This window comes from Hippocampus comes, unplaced genomic scaffold (genome assembly GCF_001891065.2).
Source record: "Hippocampus comes isolate QL1 unplaced genomic scaffold, H_comes_QL1_v1.1 scaffold21, whole genome shotgun sequence".
NCBI classification, from domain to species: domain Eukaryota; kingdom Metazoa; phylum Chordata; class Actinopteri; order Syngnathiformes; family Syngnathidae; genus Hippocampus; species Hippocampus comes.
In genome coordinates, this window is record NW_017805745.1 from 1553564 (window position 1) to 1577666 (window position 24103).

General features: G+C 45.0%; 1 protein-coding gene across 1 annotated transcript in view; it reads left to right on the forward strand.

Moving 5' to 3' along the window:
- Positions 1-24103, forward strand: part of LOC109524513 (neural-cadherin) — a 203442-nt gene that overhangs the window by 133355 nt on the left and 45984 nt on the right. Inside the window, exons 17-26 of the mRNA XM_019884446.1 lie at positions 2126-2246; positions 2461-2623; positions 3858-4322; positions 5213-5404; positions 7332-7523; positions 7703-8146; positions 8486-8816; positions 10100-10193; positions 14717-14901; positions 23025-23309. Of these exons, the coding sequence (XP_019740005.1) occupies positions 2126-2246; positions 2461-2623; positions 3858-4322; positions 5213-5404; positions 7332-7523; positions 7703-8146; positions 8486-8816; positions 10100-10193; positions 14717-14901; positions 23025-23309 (2472 nt within the window). The remainder of the gene's footprint in view (positions 1-2125; positions 2247-2460; positions 2624-3857; positions 4323-5212; positions 5405-7331; positions 7524-7702; positions 8147-8485; positions 8817-10099; positions 10194-14716; positions 14902-23024; positions 23310-24103) is intronic.

Sequence of the window (24103 nt, forward strand, 5' to 3'; positions counted from 1 at the left end):
GACCTTCATCAAAGGAATCGGGGGGAAAAAATAAAAAAAGTCCTACTTTTAACTTGGATCCATTTGCGTGAAGCATAACAGCTAAACACAGCTTTGCCGCCTTTGGCTTGAAATGCAGACCCTTCCCATTGACCCGTTTGCAAGCCAACTGTTTTTTTTTTTAATATTCCCTTCGCGTTTCCTTCATGTATTCACTAGTGGCTACAATTTCTCAGAAGTGTATTTCCAGCATTACAATCTTAATAAGCAAGCCTTCAAAATGTTGGGGGGTGGGGGGGAGTGATTGACGTTGTTTTTCCACAAGCAAAAAAAAAAAAAAAAACAGAAATGACAGACTCGCTCCACATGATGAGTTTACTTGATGAATTAATTTGTCCTAAATGAGCTACATGATCAACGTGTAGCCATTTTACTCCACTTGCATTGCTTGTTTGGAAGCAGTTTTATTTTTCATTTTTCCTCTCACAGGTTGATTCGCCCAACGTTTATTTTTCCAAGTATGCCTGCCTCGTCTGTCTAGGTGATGGATTGTCTTCGCGGCAACTGCTCATTGTGTCTTCAAGGGCAACTCGCAAAAACATGTTTCGATGTGTTAAAAAGGCCCCGAATAGTTTGTATAGCTGTGAAAGAAGGGGACAAATTCACCTCAACGATGCCTCCGCAAGCACAATTACATGTCATCAGAATGCACTTTTGTGGGCTCCAAAAGGACGTACTGATTGGACGTTGGTGGTTGAAAGGCAAGCAGACCTTGTGAAGTGTAGCCAAAGCTTTACATTCGCTGCATTGGCCCCGCTGACCCAACCGCGAGGTCAAATACGCGCTTCTCATGAATGCAGATAAATTCCCGCTTGACCCTGAATGAAAACACAATGAAAACAGTTCAAAATGTTTTCCAAGCGAAATTATGAAGTGGCGGCACTCAGTGGCAAAAGGACATTTTATGAAAAAAAAAAAAAAAAAGTCTTGCTCAGAATGGACACGTGAATATCTGCGCTCAGAGGACACTTTATTGGCGTGATCTAATGATGGGAACCGACACAAGAGCTTTATTAAAATATCTTTGAGCGTTCAGCCATGTTTCACTCCACAACATGACATTTGGTTGGCATGTCCACCATGAGCAAACCCACAAAATAGTCAAAAGGAATGATGTCCCGCGATACACAGAAAGTCTGCCGTTTTGATTTGACGCATTCATTCTCGGCTGTTAGTACTCTTTGGCCAAAATCAACACACCATTTCAGGTCTTTGCCATACCGATGCCGTTCCCAGTCTCATGTAGCAGCATGAAATTTGGTCGACATCCCTTTCATGAGCAGTGCTACAAAAAAAGTATGAAGACGACATTTCCAAAAAGTCACAGGAAGTTGGCTGTTTTGCTCCGAAGCGGCCCATTTTTGGCTCATGTTGGTCTTTCCAGAGGTCCTTCAAAGACAAACTCACCCTAAAAATGTTGTCCAGTATCGTCCAAAAAGTACTCTTAGTACCCTTTGACCAAATGAAATGACCATTTTAGGTCTTGGCCATACTCTTTTTAGCAACATGAAATTTGGAAAGCATCCCTTTCATGAGTAGTCCCACAAAATTAAAAATAAATAAATAAATAAATAAAAAAGTCTGCAGAAGACATGCGCAAAAAGAGGTCAGCCATTTTGATTTGAATCGGTCGAAGACTCTTGCGCTTTGAACTGCCATCAAATGCTGGTCAATTTCCCAACTTTGTGAGATTCAGAGCATTTCATTGCATTCATATTACGATATATATTTTTTTGTAGCTTTGTAGTTCCATTAAAAACCTCCACCGGTGGTTCCGTGGAGCGTTTCCACAGTCAGGCAGAAAGATAAACTTCCGATGGATTTCTCATCACGAGCGGCTCTTCACATGCCAAGTCGGAGTAATCGCCTTTTGTCTGGCAAGGCGAGCCTGGTATCTGATGGCGCGTCCTCCCGCTAACGTGCACTAATGCTCTCCATTAACACCGACTGTCCGGCCGATTGGCAACCGGGCGACGGCTTCAGAGACGAGCGCTTCCCACAAGGACGCCGCCGCCTCTCGGGAAATCAATGAGTCCGTCTGAGTGAGCGAAAACCATTTCGCTGACGCTTTTGTGATCTTCCGCAGGCGGGAATGCCAAACTACGTTACCAAATCACGTCTGGAAACACGGGAGGTGTGTTTGACGTGGAACCAGAAGTGGGGACCATCTTCGTCGCTCAGCCTCTGGACTACGAGCAGAACAAAAGGTAGACGAACAGCATTCCAAATTGAGATGAGAATAAAAACAAAACATTTTGTTTACAATTTTTTTTTTTGTTTTTCCCCACACGACCGCTATTTCTATTTACTGGATATTTTAGACTTGACAAAAGTCTGAGGGCACCTCAAGATTTTTTCGTTTGTTATTCAAGCCTTTGGATCGTCATGAAGATGCTTCAAATGGTCGTCTCATCATTTCAGGTACAAGCTGCACGTTCTCGCTTCCGACGGCAAGTGGGAGGACTACGCCACGGTGGCGGTGAACGTGGTCAACAAGAACGACGAAGCGCCCGTGTTCACCGTCAACGAATACTACGGCAGCGTGACAGAGGAACTGGATGGTTCGCCCGTCTTCGTCTTACAGGTATGCGATTCTCCCCCTTGGTGAAAGGAAGGAAGCTCATCAAGTTCCACTTTGAAAAAACGGATGCAAACAGTAACACAATTTGGAGCCATTTTGTTCATCTTGGTAAACGCCCACATTTGGTCGGTGGATTTTTCATGCTCTCCAAATGTTGGCTGGCTAGCGCCCCCTAGAATTTTAGGGGGAAAAAATGAACCCCAATTTCACTGAACAATATGAAGTTTGGTAGGCACATCTATCAGGAGTCCACCCATAAAAAAGTCTCAAGAAGGTGTCTCCGGAAAGACATGAGATGTCTTTCGTTTTGGGATCAATTTGACCTTTTTCAGGAGTCCTCCAAAGACAAACTTGTCGCAGAGATTTTGTCTGATTGCTATTAAATTTGAACAGTGAATATTAGACAAATGGATTGAAAGGTGATATGACGTTTGCTACTTTGCTGTTTTTCAACCAATATTAAAAGTTGTCTGGAGTGTGATCCATCGAACATTTCTTTTTTTCAGTGGGCCAGATATGATTGCGTCTCAAGACTTCTGCCTAGCGACATGTGTGCATGCAAAACCGAGAGAAAACCTCTTGACTATTTTAGCAACTGTTAGACGCAAAACATCCAATCAAATAGTCAACAATTGCAGTCGCTAAGATGCAACGTCAAGTAAATGAAAGAAAAACTACGTTTGAACGGATTTCGTTGCAATCCAATGCAGTAAAGTTGAACACAACTCATGAATAAAATGCAATGATATTAAATATTAAGCAAATATTGAATCAAACAAAACACAAGAAAAGGAAATCAAATGTTTTGTCTCAGTTGTTTTGTTATTGTTCCTGTTGCGTTGTTTTCTACGATTTTTCTTTTTTCATTGGTGCAATGGTGGTCCTTGCTGTGTTTTTAATTATTTTCTGGGGCTCGGCTCCACTAAGCACTAGGAACAACTGTTCTAAAGGCAATGGATAGAAAAATGTAATTAAAGTGAACTAAATTAAAATAAATGCAATTAACGTAGGTCAAGATAGATGCAATGATAGTAAACGAAATTTGATGACGTGTTGTGACCAATGTAAAAAAAAAAAAATGAATGAGTCCAATTAAAATCCTTCAAACACGTTGATTTCGTTGTATGCAATTTGCCTGAGGGGATGCTGCCGGCATCATTCAATGTATTTTATTCACGGGTTGTAGTCCAGCTGTCGCTCCCGCTCGAGTGTGACCTTTGACGGGCTCTTCTGGCAGGTGACAGCGTCGGACCCGGACAAGGACGCCGACCAGGAGGCTCTTCGCTACTCCCTCCACGGCCAGGGCGCCGAGAGCGAGTTCATCATCGACGAGGTGACGGGCAAGATCTACGCCCAGCGCACGCTGAACCGCGAGGAGCGCGCCGTGTGGCGTTTTGTGGTGCTGGCCACGGACGAGGGCGGCGAAGGCCTGACGGGGTTCACCGACGTCATCATCAACGTGTGGGACATCAACGACAACGCGCCCGTCTTCACCTGCGCGCCCAGCTGCCACGGCGACGTGGCCGAGAACTCGCCGGCCGGCACGTCGGTGATGGAGATGACGGCCACCGACCTGGACGACGCGGCCGTGGGCCAGAACGCCGTGCTGTCCTACAGGATCTTGGGCGGCTTGGACGCGACGGGGGGCGTTCCCGCCTTCTCCGAGATGTTTGCCATCAACCCGGCGACCGGCACCATCACGGTTTGTTTTGTTTTCATTGTTTCGTCCGCCGACAAACCCAGCAAGCATCCATTGATGCAAAAGTACGCAAACGTTGCGTTGAAGTTTCCAATGTGTTTAAAAAGTGCTTTTGTTCACTTTAAATCTCTTAAGGCCGAAACTGTAAAAATGCAAAGTGCAAAAATACCTCAAATAAAATGTCTTTGGCGCCACCTTGTGGCCCCATGGTGCCAAGGAACTAGGTTGAAGTGAGTTGAATCACTTCATTCAGGCAAAAGTATTGCTTTGATGCCATCGCGTGGCATCGAGAGGCAATTTTACTACTTGCAGGGGAGGGCGGGGCCCAATAACATTCACTCTTGGTGCAGATCGCTGCGAATAGGGTTTGCTCGTCGAAGTTGACTGCAACAAGATTTGTTTGCAATCACAGGAAAAAAAAATGAAAGACTGGCATTTTTGCGGCTCGTCTGTGAGGTGAATTTAAAATATGATTGATTAAAGAAATCAGTTCAAGTCCTGAAGATTGCATTGACACAGAGACGGAAATCTAAATGGAAAAAAAAAATAATAATAATTCTACCATCCACGACTGCCTCACACACTGGAAGCATCGCAGCCAACAGAAATACACTCACATGAAGACAATCGACGTTTACACTTTTTTTTTAAGGCTGGCTATGCTAGTTACTGTAAAGTGTGCTTGTTTTAAGAAAGTACAATTCCGATTTCCATTTTTCTGTTGGCAGATGTCCCTTTAAAATGTCCGACGCAATGTTTTTTTCAGCTTTTGTTTCCAATTGCTCGTTTGAACGATAAACTTCAATGACTTCAGACTGAATTGTATCGCTTTGTCATCAAAGCGACTTACATTGAGCGTCAATTGCCACACCTATTTGAAATCACTGACGTAGGTGGCCTTGGATGGCCTGGACCGGGAGCAGGTGGAGTCCTACGTCCTGGTGGTTGAGGCCAGGGACGGAGGCGGCATGGTGGGAACGGCCACGGCGACCGTTCAGATCTCCGACGTCAATGACCACGCGCCCCGGTTCGTCGAACACGCTTGCCTGGCCAGGATCTCGGAAAACGCGGAGCCCAACGCGGAGGTAAGCCAGCAGGAATTTGTCAATTCATTTCAAACTTGCCATAGCAAATGCCACCATGTTAGCATTTTACGCGGTCTCGCAAGCAATGTGATGTCTTGGAGTTCCTTTTTTATTAACTGTGAGCCCGTTAGCATGTTATCCGATCTCAAGAGCCTTTTGCAATCATATCTGACTCGAAAGGCACAATATAAAATCCATCGAGGTCTGTCTTTGCAATATCTGGACTACTATTAAATAATAACAATAGCAACTGTTCTATCGATCTCGTCTCAGCAGCATTGCAATCAGGCGGATAGCGTAACGCTGCAACCTCCCACATTCGTTTCAAGCCTTTCAGATCTGTTGTTTGGTTTTTCTATGTCGCTATGTCCTGTGGAGATTTTTTTTTTCCAGATCCAACACTGTGCCCCCCCCCCCCATTTGTGTACTCTGGTTGCTAACTTTCTGACTGTATGCTTACGTTGCACCTTTTCGCATGTTAGCATTCTACTTTTTCAAATGCAAACCATTTTAATTTGAGATATGCGTGTTCATTGATGAGAACATTATTTTTTTTATTTGTTGTAACAATGACCTATAATTGATTGATTGCACGGATTGATTCTTGACTCATTCTCTCAAGTATGTCAGGTTGAAAAATCTAATCATATTAAATAAACTCAGTCCTACGCTAAACGTTGCAACTTGGCATCGTCTCCTCACCCCTGAGTGCACTTTTATTTTGATGTGTATGCATCCAAACAAAAACTCCACAAAGTCAAACTTTACTTGACGTTTTCTGACATTAAAAATGTAATCCAAAAGCTGAGGTTGGGGGGGGGGGTGATTTTTTTTCATCCGAAATAATTTTTCTTCTTCCTGGCTCAGGAGCCCAAAAAAAGCACTGCTGCTTTTATATTCCCTTTAAGCGTTTGCTTTGAGTTCTCGACTCTGCGATGGGGAGGCGGGGGGGTGGGGGGGGGGAGTTCAAGACGGATGAACAAGCACCAAACTGTACATAAGTCAGATCCAAACCTTCCGTCCGGAATAGTTGCGGGATGCAGCTCGGAACGTGACCAAAATACGAAGACGGAATAAAAATGTGCTGTATTCAATTCTGTAGTGGGTGCTGCTCAAACTCCGTTGACTTCAGTATTAAAAAAAAAAAAAAAAAAAAATTCATAATACAATGCCTGCATTAAAAAACACAAAAAAATCACTTTGGGAGCAGTCAGTTCTCCATCAATCATTCAAAGTCAAACTGCGCGTATCGGTGACTTTGTGAATCTTGTTCAAATGTTTGAGCCGCTTCTCCCATTCAAATCCAAAACGTTTTGTCGCCAGCGTCACAGTAGGGATGGTTTTCAGTTTCCAGTTCAGGTACCGATATCTAATTAGGGTTTTAAATTCATTTGGGGTTTCCAATTAAGGTTTTAAGCGACAGTTAGGGTTTCAAACTCCAACTTCAAACCTGGATTTGTGTTTTCAAAAGGGATTAGGGTTTCGAGTTTGAGTTTCAAGACACAGTCGGGCTTTCAAATTAGGGTTCATTGCCTCGGATTAGGGTTTCATGCCTGTTTTATGGCTTTGAGAAAGGGTTACGGCTGAAAGCTGGTATCAAACTGGCTTTTCAACCCTGTCTCATGGTTTTAAGAAAGAGTAAAGAGTTTCATGTCAAGGATGAGGTTTTAAAGGAGAGTTTCAAGCCTGCTTTTGAACAAGTGTTAGGATTTCAAATGAAGGTTTCAAGACAGCGTTAGGGTTTCAAGACCAGGATTTAAAAGATTGGGATTGGGTTTCAAAGAAGGGTTTGAAGCTAGGGTTTAGGTTTTCCACATTTGTCTTTCAAGCCTGAATTGGGCGGGATGCGTGACGGTCTCCAGGTAGGAATTGGGTTTTAAGTAAGCCTCATCCAAGTGTGTCACTGCAAGGACTTGTGTGTCCCGAGGTCCTGGAGCTGAGGGCCGAGGACCGAGACACGGGAGAAAACGGCCAGCTGACCTTCAGCGTGGTGGCCGGGGACCAGGAGCAAAAATTCTACATGGTCAGCAACAAACTGGAGCAGCGGGGAAGCCTCCGACTCAAAAAACGACTGGACTACGAGAGACACAGCGAGCAGAGGTTCAACCTCACCATCAAGGTACTGGCGCCACCCGTCCCTTCCCATTCAAGTTCACGTAACTTGAGTTGCGTTTCAAGACATGGTTCATGTCTCAAGACAGATTTTTGGCTGTCTTGAAAGTTTCTTTGAAAAAGTGACAAAGTCGCTCCGCAATCTGTGGCACGGATGTGACGTATGCGACTCTGTTGTCATTCCAGGTTGAAGACTTGGATTTTTCCAGCCTGCTTCACTGCGCGGTCGAGGTGGACGACTACAACGACCACGCCCCGGTTTTCATCCCTCACTTCCTGTCTCTGGGCCCCCTGTCAGAGGACGTCACTGTGGGGACCATCGTGGCCCGCCTGCTGGCCAGCGACTCGGATTCGGGTCAGAACCGCCAGCTGGTCTACAGCCTCTCTCGGGACTCGGACCCGGACGGGCTCTTCGCCGTGGACCAATCGGGCGTCCTGACGGTGGCCCGACCTCTGGACCGGGAGAAGGTAGCCCAGCACCACCTGGTGGTCATCGCCACGGATCACGGGGTGCCCGCCTTGTCGGGTAGTGCCACCGTGGAACTCCCCCTCCTGGACGTCAACGATAACGGGCCGCAGTTTGAAGCTGTGTACGCGCCGGTGGTCTTTGAGAACCTTCCTGGGCCTCAGGTAGGATTGCCTACTGGCGAAACTGTCAAAATGCATCCAACACAGCCCGTCTGTGCACATATGACTGAAGGTATACACACAAACACACACACACACACACACACACACACACACACACACACACACATTGTTTAAGCACATATAACTGAAGGTACATGCTTCCCATTTTTCCATTCTGGACCGAAATTGCATCTGTATCCTGTTTAAGCACATGTGACTGGAAGTACACCCACATCCCGTTTAAGCAGGTTTAACTAAAGATAGGATCACAAAATAGATCCCAAATGAATACAGTTTTTGTCTGATGACATTTTTTGGGCGGGGGGCATGGGGGGTCAGGTTGTATACATGAACCAGACATCCACGTTGCTCTGGGCTGTGGATCGAGACTCCTTGGAGAACGGCGCGCCTTTCCATTTCGCTGTCCCCGCTGACTATCGCCACGGTAACGACTTCTACCTGAAGGACAACCTGAACGGAACGGCCACGCTGACGGCGCTGCGGACGTTCGACCGCGAGCGTCAGAAGGAGTTCCTGATCCCCGTGGTCATGAGCGACAGCGGCCATCCCGCCAAAACGGTGACCGGCACGCTGACGGTCACCATCGGCGACTACAACGACCATCCGCACGATGGCGGAGAGAAGACCATCTTCATCAACACGTACAGAGGTCAGCGCCTTTTCATCGGAGTGGAACGCGCCCGGAAGAGGCGCTTTGGAGTTTAGCATTAGCATGGCATAACAGTCCATAATTTTAGCAGGTTGTGGCAGAAAAAAAAAATACTAAGGACAAAGTATTCAGACAAACTTCCATCCCTTCGTTGCTGTCAGCATGAAGAGAAAAAAACATTTTATTTGATTCCTTTTTTTTTTTTCCCAATTAATTGGCCGATTAATCGGTTATCGGATTTTACTCTGCCAAATACAAAATTCGATGGTGGTCTCAATAAAATCCATATTGGTTGAGCCCCAAGTTCTTTTCATTCAAAAAAAAAGTGTCAAAATATATATTTTAAAAAAGTTTTTTAAATGATAAATTACTATTAATCAATTCAAAAAAATTACATTAGATTGAAAGTTTCTGACAATTCTTAATGATTTATTAATCATGAAATCCTGAGCAGACACTATTGGTACTGAGTTTGAGTTCATTGGAAGTCTTGGATTTGATAAAGCGTCAAGTTTCTGACAGACCTTTGAGTTCACTCGGCAGGGACGTGGCGATTCGGCGACAGAACGATGGCGTCTCTCTCCTTTTGTCCTCCTAGCACAGCTGTAATCAACGAAGCCGCGGCCTCTCCCCACTAATTAAGCTCCCGTCACGATGCGGCAATGAAAGGCAATGGCTGCGTTTTGATTGCGTTTCCCTCCTCCGATCATTATCGTCAACATTTTCATGATCGTCCATCAGCCGGCAGGTTTCCCGCGGCGCGCTCAATTGGACGCGCGGCTCGGCCGTTTATTGTTCCGCCGCCCGCATCGCGCCAAAGCGCCGTCGGGACGATGCGGCCGCGGTTGGAATCGGCAAATTCGTAGTGGCGAGGAGGCCTTTGAGCCGCGCATCAGACGCCGCCGTCGTCCCCTCAACTCCTCCTGTTGGATGGCTATTTGTGCTCCCCTTCAAGTCTCTCGCATGGGGGGGGGATTTTGGCCTGTGGTGTACGCGTCTGCACCCAAAAAAAAAAAAAAAAACAAAGACACAAACATGTACTTTCTGTTTCACATCCTACAAGCAAGATTTTCTCAAATTTTTAAGAAATGGTTGGAGTTTCAAGCAAATGTTATGCTTTCAAAAGGGCTTCCAAATTAGGGCTTCAAAGTTTTAAACAAGGGTTTGGCTTTTAAAAGAAGTTTTCAAGTTGGCATACAGAGAGAGAGAGAGAGAGAGAGAGAGAGAGAGAGAGAGAGAGAGTGTCATTATTTAATCGTTATTTTGTTGAATTGTTTTTCCAGGGCGCATGCCCACCACCGTGCTGGGAAAGGTGTACGCGCCCGACCCGGACGACTGGGATAACAAGACGTACGTCTTTGAGGGACACGTACCCACGTAAGTTCTTCTCACGTCTTTTCTCACAATCTTAGCCGATGGAAATAGCACCGGAGAAAACGGCTCTCTTCTCTCTTTGAGGACTCACGATACTGAAAACCAATCCCTCTCGTACTTTTGATGCATACAACTTCATTGAACACAATGACCAAAAAATGTGAACAAAATATTTCTTTCCGACACGGATGATGATTCTCTAGTGTGTCACATTTTGCCAGCTACTGCCGAGGACTTAATGATGTCAGTTTCTTTTTTATTTTTTTTCCCTAAGTATCGTTGGTTTCCAATCAAGGATTAGGGTGTCAAGTTAGAGTTTCGACCGGAGGGTTTCAAATGAGGCTTTGAGTTTCAAATTCGGGCTTCAAGCCCAGTTAGTCTTTTAAACAAAATTTAGGGTTTCAAATCGGGGTTTAAAGTCCAGGTTAGGGTTTCAAACGAGGTTTAAGGTTTCAAATTAGGGAGTGCAGACATGGTCAGGGTGTCAAGCCAGAGTTATCTTCAATTAGACACATGAAAGATGCTACAGCAGAGGTGTTTAAACATCAATGATGGCAAATTAGTGGTGTGTAGACTTGAAATGTGGTAAATGAGGGGTGTGGAGACATTGAAGTGTTCAAAATGTTGGTCCCCTGGAGTGTAAACGCAGTATGCAGCGATAACGCACGGTGATCAATAAGTGAAATTGCTGATGACAAAGCTGACAAGCAAATAAGGCTTCCACTTTCTTCGGCCGAATCACCCTGCGATCCATAAGGCGCGCATTCATTAGCGCCCCCGGCCGCGATTGATGTGCGCGCCGCCAACAGCTGCTTCACCGGCCTCGCCTCCAATGGCGCACTCTCACTCTACTGTGCGCACTCAAAAAAAAAATCCTAACAATACCAGTGATCACCTTCTTGCTTGGCGTCCGAAAATCTTTTCCAAAACTTTTCAAGCCACGCGTCCCATTCAAAATGCGAACGGGGCTGGTGCGCCCCCTCTCCTCTAGACAATCCCTGAAAAAAAAATGTCAAAATGACACGAAATTTTCAACAGCAACTTTTTGACAAATGTTGTCATTCCTGCTGCTCCTTGTACATGCCGAAAGCAATGGCGCACCCATTCCCCATAACACCTGAGAAAAAGCACTGCATCATCACCTTTTAGGTTTCAATCACATTTTTTTTTTTAATTCAACCATGCGCCACCTTCAAAATACAGCCTTGGCACGACGCCCTCTCTCAACAGGGGCGCGTGGACTTTTTAGAGCCACTATTCGTACACAATCAACGATCGCTATGAGACCAATTGAGAAAACTTGGGAAATCCAGCCGCACGTTTCAAACTTGGGGATCCACCGAAGCGCAATACTTCAGCGAATGTACGTGATGAGTGTCCACCGCTGGTGACGAGACTCCTCCCGAATCAAGCCAACTAATTACCTGTACGGGAAGACAGAAAAGGCGGCCCGGGCTTGTTTGTCAGCCTCCCGCCGCGGCGCCTTACTGACGGAGGCGTCGATCATTGTCCCGCGGGGGACGTTGATTCACGGCGGGAAATGGAGTCAACACTAAAACGGAGCATAAAAGACATCGTAAAAGCGCGCGATGGAGTGTTTTCATCCCCTTTTTCAGTTTTATCCTCCGAAAGGAAGGTTGCAGCAGCACCATCGGCAGCAGGAGGGGGAGGTTGTACTTGAAAGCCTCGTTAACACCTCGTCAACGCCTCACACGCTCCGCTTTTATTTGTCGTGGTCGCCGCGAGACGACAGGAAAAGTTTGTGCGGGGCCGTTCATTCGCACGCGCACACAGACGGAAAGATGGACTGCAAATGTCATCAGAAATACACACCAAAATGAGAATTTGAAAATGTCATTGCATAAAAACAGTCAAATAAATGTCGGAATGAAAATTATGAATAAATACATTGAAAAATAATTGACCTAATGTCAGAGATTTTCTCGGACAAGGTTAAAGAAACGACTCGGCACACAGGAAAATTGTCTTCAATATCGACGGAAGCGGATCTCTGAGAGAGAACGACGGTTTAGTTGCTCCGTGATCACGCTCAGAGCCCCCCCTCCTCGAGTTCGAACCTTTATTGTGACATATGCAAAATACAAGAATAACACTGCCCCCGATATTTGCATACCGCACCCCTGGTCCGGCCCCTCGGTGGTGATTGGTTACCTGGGTGTGCGCTTTGAACCAGCGGCACTTTGGCGCCTTTCGGTCTGGTCTACACTGTATCAACATATCGCAGACTTTGCGGACGACAAATGTCGCCTGGGCGCGACGGGTGTCCTCAAATCGTCTTTTGTTGTTCAACCGCTGTTCCCAAATTACTCGTTCCCCCTTTGTGACCGGATCTGGCTCTCTCTCCTCTGATCGCCCACCCGCCTTGATGTGTTAATTGTGGTGTGGGCTGCAACAGCCCTCCGCCCAAATGGCCGGCACCTTCTGAACAGGAATTTGGGGGTGCGAATTACGCACCCAGACGCTTCAACGTGCACAGATCAAATGAAACTTTAAACATGATACAATTTCGCCCATAGATTCCTCTAACACCTAATTACACCAGTTGATGTTTTATTTTATTTTTTAAATCATAATGAATGAATGAACTAATTGCATCGGTAATGATGATGAATAAGTGATTTAAAAAATGTGACTTCAGTGTGAAAAGAATTCACCTTCGGCTGCTTCTGATGGCATTTATGGCCCTTTTTTTTTTTTTTTAATGTCTTTCAACACACTTTTCCAACAATACTTCGAAAATTTCAAAATCCACCATAAAACGAGAGAGCGCAACATCAACGAAGAACGCAAAATTCTTCGACAAACAACGTAACGTGTAGTCGCCACGACGATGATCATGAAGCTGCCGTGGAAGAGGACATTCCCATGTCGACGTTGGGGAAGAAAAATAAAATTGTCATCTCTATCTACATCGGTATCTTTATTACATTGATGACATATGATGATATTTATTGATGCATTTATTTCTTTGGGTTCCGACCATGCTTATGGGCAGTCGATGGCTGGCTACGTTTCATCTTTTTACATACTTGGGTGGCTCCACCGATGCTGCGCAACGTCATGTCAGGATGCCACCCCGCTAACGTTCTAGAAAGGGAAAAGGCGGAAGCCCTCGGCAAGGCGAGGAACTCCGAATGAGGCCGCAAGATGCCGGCCGATGGCAAAAATACCAAATTCATAACAGGGAGTGAGTCATCTGGGCCTTTGGTTGAATTCCCGCGGGGCCCTTGCTACGGTATACACTGCTCGGGCCGCTATTCTAGGCCAGAATCCGTTTTGAAATATATGTTGTCTGGAATGCTTAAATCAAACTCTCACCTTGACATCGTAATTGGCAAATTTTTGCTCACCATTGTATTAAATACATCGCGCTGACTGCCTACCCTCATTCCGGAGGGTGTCACCAAATAATTTCAAATCAAAACTAGCGATCATCTTTGCTGTCATAAAGTTAGCATCAGACCGGAAGTGCTGTGACTGGTTTTCAAAATAGGCCGCTAAGAAGAAGTGCGCTGTTAGCAGCCTGATTCCTGCTAACTTGACAGCGTTTGTTATATCTGCCTCTTGGTCCCTCTCTGGCCTTTTGCCCATCTTAATGATCTATGTTCTCATACCAGTTCAAATAAACACGGATGGTGATGGATGGACCTGCAGACGGATGGATGATATTTTGAGCCTGACTTTGTGCAACTGTTTTGCATGCGTGTGTGCATTTCAGTTTTGTGTGGTTTATTGAGCACACACGTGCAGGTGATGAGTTTAATTAAGAGTGCGTGCGCACACGCACACACACACACACACACACACACACACACACACACACACACACACACACACACACGCGCGCATGCAAGGTGTGCTTTAATTGATGAAAGGGCATCCTAAAAGAGAGACACGGCAAGCTCACGAGTTTTCCTCGGTCAACATGGGGGCAGCACGCCCCGCCCCCCCCCCCCCATGACTTTTTGCCGACCTTGTCTCAACATTTCCCATCACGCCGCTCGGCTGCAGGCGGCGGCCATTTTAATTTATGAGCGAGAGCATCCGTCCCGTAATTGGACGAGTGACGCTCTGACCCGCGGCGCCCCCTAGAGACGTTCCCCGGGTGAGACGGAGCCAGACAATCGAGCCCTAATTGCTTCACGCTGGCTCCCCCCAAAGTGTCTGGAGGACTTTGGAGTTGTTTGGGGAGGAGGGAGAAGGTCACGCTTTGCCCAAAGCGCCAAGTTCGCGCACGATATTCGTGCAACGCGGCGCCAATACTGAGCGAAAACTTTTTTTTCTAGCTTAGCTTTAGTATGGCACTGGTGAAGGCATTTTTGGGGGAGTAATTCTTGCACAAAAGCCCACAAAAAAAAAACCCAAAACATTTTGGAATTTGACAGGAAAACAATGACGATTGTGAACTGAGCTTCCTCAAGACTTAATTGTCCTCCAGTAGTTGAAACCATATCAAATTTGTTGTGAATGATTCGGAAATTGTTGTCTTTTATTTTTTGGGACAGCTACTTCGTCTTGAACAAGCGCACGGGCTTTGTGATCATCAAGGAGAAGGCCCCGTCGGGCGACTATCGGTTCCTCGTGCGCGTTTCGGACGGCGTGTGGCCCGACGCCGTCTCGGCGGTTACGGTGCACGTACGGGAGCTGCCCGAGGACGCCGTGCAGAACTTGGCGTCGCTCCGCCTTGCAGGTAAGACCCATGACCACGAGAAATATCTGTCTTTAAAAAAATGTTGAAGACACATAAAAAAATCTGAAAAAAATATAGTACTTTGTATGATAGAAGTAAATTGAATGCAACAACAAAATACATAAAAATAATTAGAATGTAATATTACAAATCTGAAGATGTACAACTAGTCACAGACTTATAGAAAGTTCAAAATATATCGAAATGTGCACATCAATAAAGTGTATAAAAATGGAAATCTATTAAAAATGTAAAAACATGCGATATAAAATATATGCAGTTTACATTTACAAATATTAAACTGCATTAGGATTACAATTAAAATATATAAATGTTGAAATGTAAACAAGAACCATCAATTCATAACAGTCCTATAGTCAAATACACATATATGTGTGTGTGTGTGTGTGTGTGTGTGTGTGTGTGTGTGTGTGTGTGTGTGTGTGTGTGTGTGCATAGTGCATATTTTTAAAAAAAAGGTTGCAATAAATATTATGTAACGGAGTAAATTGCACTGCTCAACTGACTGTGGCACGGCCATCGTTTTAGTTGGTTGTATGCACATTAGAGGTAGTTTCAGTTCCTTTTCAGTCTTTTTAAAGCACTGTCATTTTCATTTTGTTTCATTTCCCAAAATGTTTCATTTTAGTCGATTGCGCTAGTTTCTTTAATAACTTTGATATCGATTGGGTCTTATAATCCATGCTGTCAATGATTGCACAAAACAAAATTTACATTAATGATAAAAAAATAATCCAAAGTGCCCCCCGCCCCTGCCAAAAAAAGATGAAAAGCCTGTCCAGTTAGTTGATTAGTGTGTCCCGATTAGACACTTAGTGCTGAGCATGAAGAATGATGATCATTTTTCATGTTGGCTCTCGGGCAAGAGACACAGAGCCACACTTGCGTCGACCGCAGTTAGCTGCTGTAGGCGGCAGCTTCCGCCGTCTCCGCCACTTTACATTTGCCTGCGAGAAATAGGACACGGCTGAGGGGCTTTTACCATCTCTCAGATATTGAAATAGAACCTTCCAAAGAGAGGTGGGCGCTTTGGAGGTGCAGGAGGAAGGAAGGAGTACGCTGCGTCGTCGTTGCACATAAAAGGATTTGTCTTGCCAAAGCGAGAAAAGCGGGTAGATGAACGTGGCGCGCAGCAGCCGCTGGAAACATTGCTCAGTTGGGCTGCAAAGGAAATGGAAATATTCGCATGACACCTTCTTTACATGGCTGCTGTCATGCCTGCTTTCACAGCTACGTGATCCCCCCTCCCCTCAAAAAATGAAATGGTCATTTCATTTGATGTTTTTTCACGTATTCAAAGTCCAGCATGTAAAATGGACAGTATTGAATTTATCACTTGGGATTTGAGATCAGCACAGCTTTTGAGTTGAAGATGAAAATGAGGGACCGATTCTCGGCTTGTCGAGGGAGATCAATGCCGACACACAAGTCGGACGAGTTCGGCATCTGACACCTAAAAGGAGTTTGCTTATGTATGACACAAACAAGGGGGACTCGAGAGCCCCTATCCGGCCTGTTGTTGCTGCTGTCTCTCTCGTGCAACACGCCTGATTAAAATGATCAGCTCATCAGCAAGCTTTGCGGAAGCCTGATAATGATCCTGATCATTGTAATCATTTATGGAGGTGTCACAAAAGCAAAAAAATAAATAAAATAAATTTGTTTTCTCCGTGTTTTGGTCGGAAAAAAATGTTTGTTTTTTTTTTCCCCCCTAATGAACCCGACCCCTCTTTGACTGCTGATTACTGAAACGGTAAAAGCTCAAAACATTTTTTTCCCCTGGTCTGAAAGAAGAGAGTCTTCGATTTCTTTTGGTCGGTTTGTTGCTGATACAGAACACTATACCAAAAAGATGAGTCAGATCGCTCTCCAGCCGGCAACATGGGGAACATTGCTTTGAAAATGGCCGACAGTAAACAAATTGCCTGAATTTGCCCACGGAGTCACTGCATTAAAAAAAAGCAAGGCCATTGTACATCATCTGTCTCGTTCGAGGCGGTAAAATGGGCTGGAGTGTTCTGTCAAACAAAAAAAAAAAATTCCATAAGATCTCATATTTTGAACCTCCGTCGACGGAATAAGAAAATCCGACTGTGAGATCATGTGAAGGAGAGCGTGCGTAAGCGTGGCCGAGCTGCGCAATAAGAAGCGCTCTCATCGATTGGCCGTCAGAGTGCTGGAGACTTCAGAGAATATCCCAGTTGGAGCAGAGCGACTTGACTTTCCGAAATCCCATTCCCGGGAACCAATGCAGAAAGCAATAACCGCGTGCGACTTGAATCGCCGCCGTGAGATGAATGCAAAGCGCAGACATCAACGCACAACAGCCGCCGCCCGCCGCTGCTTCACTATCTTTAAAAAGGCGGAAAGTCCTTGAATGTCCACAAAAGCTTCCCCACGCAAGACCCCCACTTGATGAAGAGCCCCTCTCGAGGGGTTCGACCTTTAAAAGGCAACACGGTCAAGTGAGAGATTGCCGAAATATTTCTCTCCCGCCTGGCGAGGGATCGAGGATCGATACTGACGAGAAATTGGGAAAATATCGTCTGCGCTCCTTTAATCGCTTCTGCTTTGACTCTGCCCTTCTCTCCGTCCTGAAGGATGAAGTTCTTTCAGCCGTAGCTTAGCTTGGGAAAATTCAGCAAAACGATAAATCGCCACTTTCCTTCAGGAACATGAATTTAGTCGGGCATGTCTTTCAGGAGTACAGCCACAAAAAGAAGTCTCAAGTCCTGAAAAGCAACCGCAAGTCCACCAATTTGGTTTGAAGCAAACATTTGGAGAAGCATTTTTAGATATGGCCGAGAGATTTTAGAGACGACCGTTTTTTTTTGTTGTTGTTTTTTTTTTCTTGGGAAAAATCATCTCCGTCAGTTACCACGCTGAAATTTGGTAAAAACTCTGACCATGAATAGACCCACAAAAAGGCTCAAAAATCAGCCTCTGCGAGCTTTCACTTAACAAAATTTCTTGCGATTTCTGCCATGAATAGACCCGCAAGGTCTCAAAAATCAATCTCTGAAAACCTTAACAGCATGAAATTTGGTCACAGTTTCTATTATGAAAAGATGCACAAAAAAGTCCCATTAATCCATACCTGAAAATAAACGGGAAGTCTCACATTTTTGTTTTCATGCAACATGCTTCTAAAGGTACATCTCTGTGTCAAATTTTTGCTCCCAACTTTTTGGAAAATTCAGGACGCAATTAGAACTACCAAATTTAGTGGCCATGTCTATTATGAGTAGACCCGCAAAAGACTCTCAAGAATCCGCGTTCAAAAAGACCCTGGAGGTCAGCCGTTTTAGTTTGAAATGGCTATTTGAAGGTGTATTGCGAAATGCCTTTGAAAGATTTCACCTTGAAATTTCACCTGTCATGATTTTTTTTTCTTTCCCAGAACCTAGTTTCACTGAGAATCATGAAGTTTCAAAAGCCTTTTTTTTTTTTTTTTTTTTCATCAAACGTATCTCAAGAAATGGTTCTTGAGATGCAAAAAGACACAGCAGGGCGTCAGAGACTTTGGTTTGAAACGGCTATTTGAAGGTTCATGTCTAGTCATCTTTTAAACGCTTGACCACAGTTTTTGCCTCCCAGAACAGCGGTCGACAATGGAAAAAAAAAATCCCCAAAACAAAAAAGATTGGGGGGGAAATCAATGTCAAAAATACATTTCAGTAGATGTAAAGCCATCCCCAATTAAAATTTGCTGTTGACCAGTGGAATTGTTTGGAAAAATTTGCCCCCTGCAACCAGTTTCTCTTGGCAACCTGATATTTTGTAGACACGTCTCTCATTACTTGACCCACAAAAAAGTTTCAAGAAGCCTTACTTGAATAAACACTGGAAGTCGACGATTTTGGTTTCAAGCCGCCATTGATTTTTTTTTCTTTTTTTCAATGTAATCATTGAACTTGTTTTACTGTGAAAAATCACCCATTGTAATCTCGTGGATATTTTGCAAACATCCTTGTGAAGATTTTACACCACCGCCACCAGTCTGGAGTCCTTGGCTCTTCTTTCCCTGCATCTTGATTGGACTCTTCAATCAGTCTTGATGCTTTTTGTTGCCTTGGCGGTCCAATCAACTTGAGCAGCCGTTAACTTGCAGCGTTGTTTTTTCTCAGAGTACTTTGAAACTCTTTCAAGGTATCTTTAAAAACCTCTGGAGCCTTCAAAAACCTCTTGAGAAAAAGTCCTCTGCCGCAGATGCTATTTAAATTGCTTTTTTGTGTGTGTGTGTGTGTGTGTGTGTGTGTGTGTGTGTGTGTGTGTGTGTGTGTGTGTGTGCGCGCGCACGCCAGATAATGTATTCAGATGGAGGCAGACAGCCTGCAGGGAGGAGAGAGCAGTAGTGTGTTCGGATGTGCGCCAGGTGCAGAGGCTGTCATAGAATGTTACAACTTACCAGGCTTTCCCCCGCAGCCCACTTTACTCCCGACCGTCTCCCTGTCGGCCCTCGTCCGTCCTCCTCCGCCCGGATGGATGGATGAGAGCTGACGTTTGCCTCTGACGTTCACTCGGTGCTCGTCTGACCTCCTTTTTAAGATCCTGCCCGAATAGCTCTCGGTTTACATGGATGGGAGGGTGGACAGATCGTGGATGACAGAGAGCTGGCAAGATGCACGGAAAGATGGATGCATGATGAAATAGATTACTTGACAAATGGATGGATGATTGATGGATTATCACATTAATTGATTGTTGGACAGGTGGAGGGCCAGTCGGATGGATGGATGGATGGATGATGTGTGCGGTTGTCTGGATAGATGGACAAATGGATGGATGGGTTGGATTGGTTTGATGAATGGATAGATGGGTTGGTGTGTATGTTTGGTGGGTGGGTGTCTGGATGGATGGATGGATGGCCTCATTCACAGGTGAATGGATCGAAACATTTTTGAATGATGGCTAGAGCGTCAATGGGTGGACGGTGGATGGACAAATACATGGATGGATGTTGACAAATGGGAGTGCCCCTAAAGTAACTGGCAACACAAACAAAACGTTTCCCCATTGTCTTCCAGCATCCATCCATCCTTTAAAAGCTGCCATGGCCTCATGACACTTGGAACACAATTTTTGCTCATTTCAGTCTGACGGATGTTTTTTAACAAATTTCTGGGTGCAGAATCCAAAGCTGACCTCAGTCTTTCTCTGTCACGTCAGTTGATCGATATAATGCCGGTCTTCTTAAAACATATCAACTAAAAGGTGTTTAGATGTTAATAAAAGGAAAGCGACAAACCAAAAAAAAAAAAAAAAAAAGAAGCAGCGTCAAACTAGTGTCAGATATTGATAGTCGTGACCTCTTGGCAGCTGCACACGCCTCTCACTGCACGTGTCAATGATGAATGCACAAGCGAGTTGCCACATTGCTGAGTCCAATCGTAATCAGCTCTTCTTACTCCAGTCAATCAGCGCAATTGTGCTTTTCTCACTGCATTTTTTTGCAATCAGTATGCCGATTTTAGTTTGAATCGGCATAAAAATCAAACTCCACCGACATTTTTTTTCCCCTCAAAATGGTCCTTTCGTGTTCCGAGTCATGTCCCAATACTTTTGTCCACCTTCGGCATGTTTTTGTTTGTACTTTGCCAAACGCGGCGGATGAAAAAAGACAGCCGGGACTGGCAGATGATGAATGGAGGATGAAACGCTCCCCCGAATTTTACACTCCACTTCTCTCTGACTTGTTGAGGACTCTCAGCGGCGTGTGCGCGCGCACGCACGCGACTAAAGCTTGCCGCATCCCTCCCAGCTGAGGATGTGTCTTTGATGCGTGCCTTTTCTCTGATATCCTTGTTTTTCCTCTCAGGGGGGGGATGGGGGGGAACAAAAGCGGTGTCGTCCTTTATGCTGATGTATTGTTCCATTCCATTCATTTTTATTCATAAATAAAACAGCGGAGTGCCATGTTTGTGTACAGACGCGCTTCACTTAAGACAATTTCAACACGGACGATGATGAAACCCTCCCGTCTAGCCCGTCAATCAGTCCGAGACAACAAGTATGGCGCGGCGTGTCAATTAGCTGTCATGATGGGCTAACAATCAAATTAGGCCTCCTGCCGTTGTTTTTCTTTCAAATGTAGTCTCCACCCTCAGTGGCTCTCGGTTCTCTTTTAAAGAAGCACATTGAGTGATTTTGCTTCCTTTTGAAGCGTTTGCTGGCCGTCGGCGTGCTTGTCCAAAACAAACAAAAAAAAAAAACGTGATATGTGCCTTTATAACTGGAACATCTTCACACGTGACTTTGAAACCCTAAAATTCGACCTTGAGCCTGACTTAAACGTGTAACACTGGCGTGCTTCTCGGTTCTCTTTTAAAGAAGCACATTCAGTGATTTTGCTTCCTTTCGAAGCGTTTGCTGGCCATCGGCGTGCTTGACCAAAACAAACAACAAAAAAACGTGATATGTGCCTTTATAACTGGAACAGCTTCACACGTGACTTTGAAACCCTAAAATTCAACCTTGAGCCTGACTTAAACGTGTAACACTGGCGTGAAATCCCAAGCGTGTCTCACTTTGACACGGTTTTCAAACCATAACATTGTCCTAAAACCATACTCCGAAACCGTAACCCGACTGGAACGTAGAACCCTATTTTAAAACCGTAAAACTGGCTTTCGTACCTTAAGCTTGTCTTCAAACCCTACTTGAAATTCCTTACCCCGGCTCAAAACCGAAACAGGCTTGAAATAACATTCCTGACTTGACACGCGACTTTGAAACTGTAACACTGGATTGAAATCTGAAGTCTGTCTTGAAAGCCTACTTTCAAGCCCTGTCTTGAAAAACGTAAGCCTCATGTATGTCAACCACTTACTTTCAAACCCCAAGAGTGGCTCAGAACCCGAATTCATAACCCTCACTTGAAGCACTTCTGAAATCGATGTCACACTGGTTTCAAATCTTCAGTTCTCTTGAGTCCCTACTTTGAATGACCGAAGGACCTTCTCCACTTGGAAAGCACAGCACCAGCTTGAAATGGCACCTTGAAGCCCAAACGCTGGCTTGAAACCCAAATTCCAAGTCCGGACCTAAAAGGCTACTGAGGAAACGTAGGTAAGCCACAGCGGCGATTTCCAAGCCTCTTCCGGAGCCCGACTTGGCCATTTCCCAGTGCCGACTTCAAACCCCAATTTCAAACCGTAACGACGACTTGCCGCGGTGCCGCGGCCGACATCGCGGCGGTGAATAAAACATGAGCTGACTGCTCTCCGCGCTCACGATCGGAAATGAAGCTGCTAAATTGTCCAGAGTGTAATCACCTTTAACTGGAACATTTGCATATTCTCACAGGCACGCGCGCGCACAAATGCACACACACACAACCATTCCGAACAACAAGAAGCCTTTTTCAATAGTTCATCCCGACAGCTTTGTTCGTATTAAATCGAAATGTTTTCCTAAATCACTTGACATCAACAGCGGTGCACTCGGTGCTCTGGCAAGAGAGCGATTGCAGCCCTTTTTTCTTGTTCTTTTTTCATTTTAGTTGACAGAGTCAAGACATCTTTTCCAGAACGAAAGGGAAAATATCATGAGACCAAATTGAAGTTCCAGTTTGAAATTCAGCAATTCAAATATCTCTCGTATCCCTCGTTCAAATTTGAAAATCGTATTAATTGCACCTTTTTGGAAAAAGATTTGAGCCATAGATTACAATATATTTCCCTTAAAAAGATCAATACATCTAAATGCATGTTTTTTTTTTAATTTAAAAAAAAAGACAAGTGAAATCGCTCCAGTCGCTTTTCCGTAAGAGGCATAACATTCTTTCTTCGTAGAATCGTTCACATTTTTTACTTAAAATGTGACTCTATGGCTTTAATCGCACTTACTCAGAAAAACAAATGGTGTGATGAATTGACATTTTATTTTGTCAGTTGTTTGCACGTAACAAAATAATCTGGATCCAGGTGCATTTTTTTTAAGTGGGCTATACATCACCTTAAAGGATTTACTGTTTGCAACCACTTGACATCATTAAATTGATGTGTAGGGTTTTTTTTGTCCTTTTTTCCCCCCTTGAAAATCAGGCCTTAATAACTTAATGACTTTTTAATGTGATTTTTGTTGTTGTCAACTTGCGGCAGATATGACGGCCAAGGAATTCATGGAGCCGAGGGGCAAGCAGCGCAGCCGATACGAGCTGCTGTCCGACTTCCTGTCCGAGATGTTGTCGGTGTCGCCGTCCGACGTCAACGTCTTCGGCCTGAGCGACGTCCCCGGCCGCATGCTGGACGTGCGCTTTGCCGTGCGCGCCGGCGGCACCGCCGCCACCTTCTTGCGGCCCGAGAAGATGCACGGGTACCTGGCAGCACACAAACAAAAGGTCGGTTGGCCGGGACTTGGATTGAAAAAAAATTCCGAGAAGAATAGTTTTAGACAATGCAAACTGCATAGCTAGCACCGCATTCGTCAGGTTCTGAACAGAACCGAATATTGTTTTGGATTCCAGAAATGGAGGCTCAAAGTGCGAGACCAAAAATATTCATTACAGAAAAGTGCAAACTGAAATCGCTGGTCACAAGGAGCCAGGAAAACAAAACAATGCATAAAATAAAGAGCGCTTGCAACGGCAAAATACAAGAGAACACAGAGAATACGCAAACGAAATACGATAAGCCCAGTAACGCGAAACCAAAGATCAAGATCGATACAAGGGACTAATGAAAATACTTGGAAGGTTCTATGAGCAAAACGAGAGCGACCAAGAAAGCGATGGAGAGGTCTCGAATACAACACTTGAAGCACAACAGCGAGCAAGGTCAATAATCCGACAAGAGACGCGGCAACTTGGCAGTCCTTCAATACACGGCAGACTTGATTGGCAAACGCGGAACGAGTGCGCTTGCCTCAAGGAAACGCCCTTCACTCCAGCTGGGGCTGAAAACAAAACAAAACAAACAGACGGACATGACGGCCTTCAGATCACCGGTAGCCCTTCATGTACTATCACACCGACATGAAGCCTTCACCCAGACTTAAAACCCCACTCGGAAACTGAAACTCTGACTTGAAACCCTGCTTTGCGACTGAAACACTGGCTTGAAAACCTAAAGCTGGTTTTCAAACCGTGCTATGAAATCCTGAATGGAAACCATGAAGCCTCATTGAAGACCGTACATTGAAGTGGCGCGAAACCCGAACACCAACGTAAGACTGGTTTCAA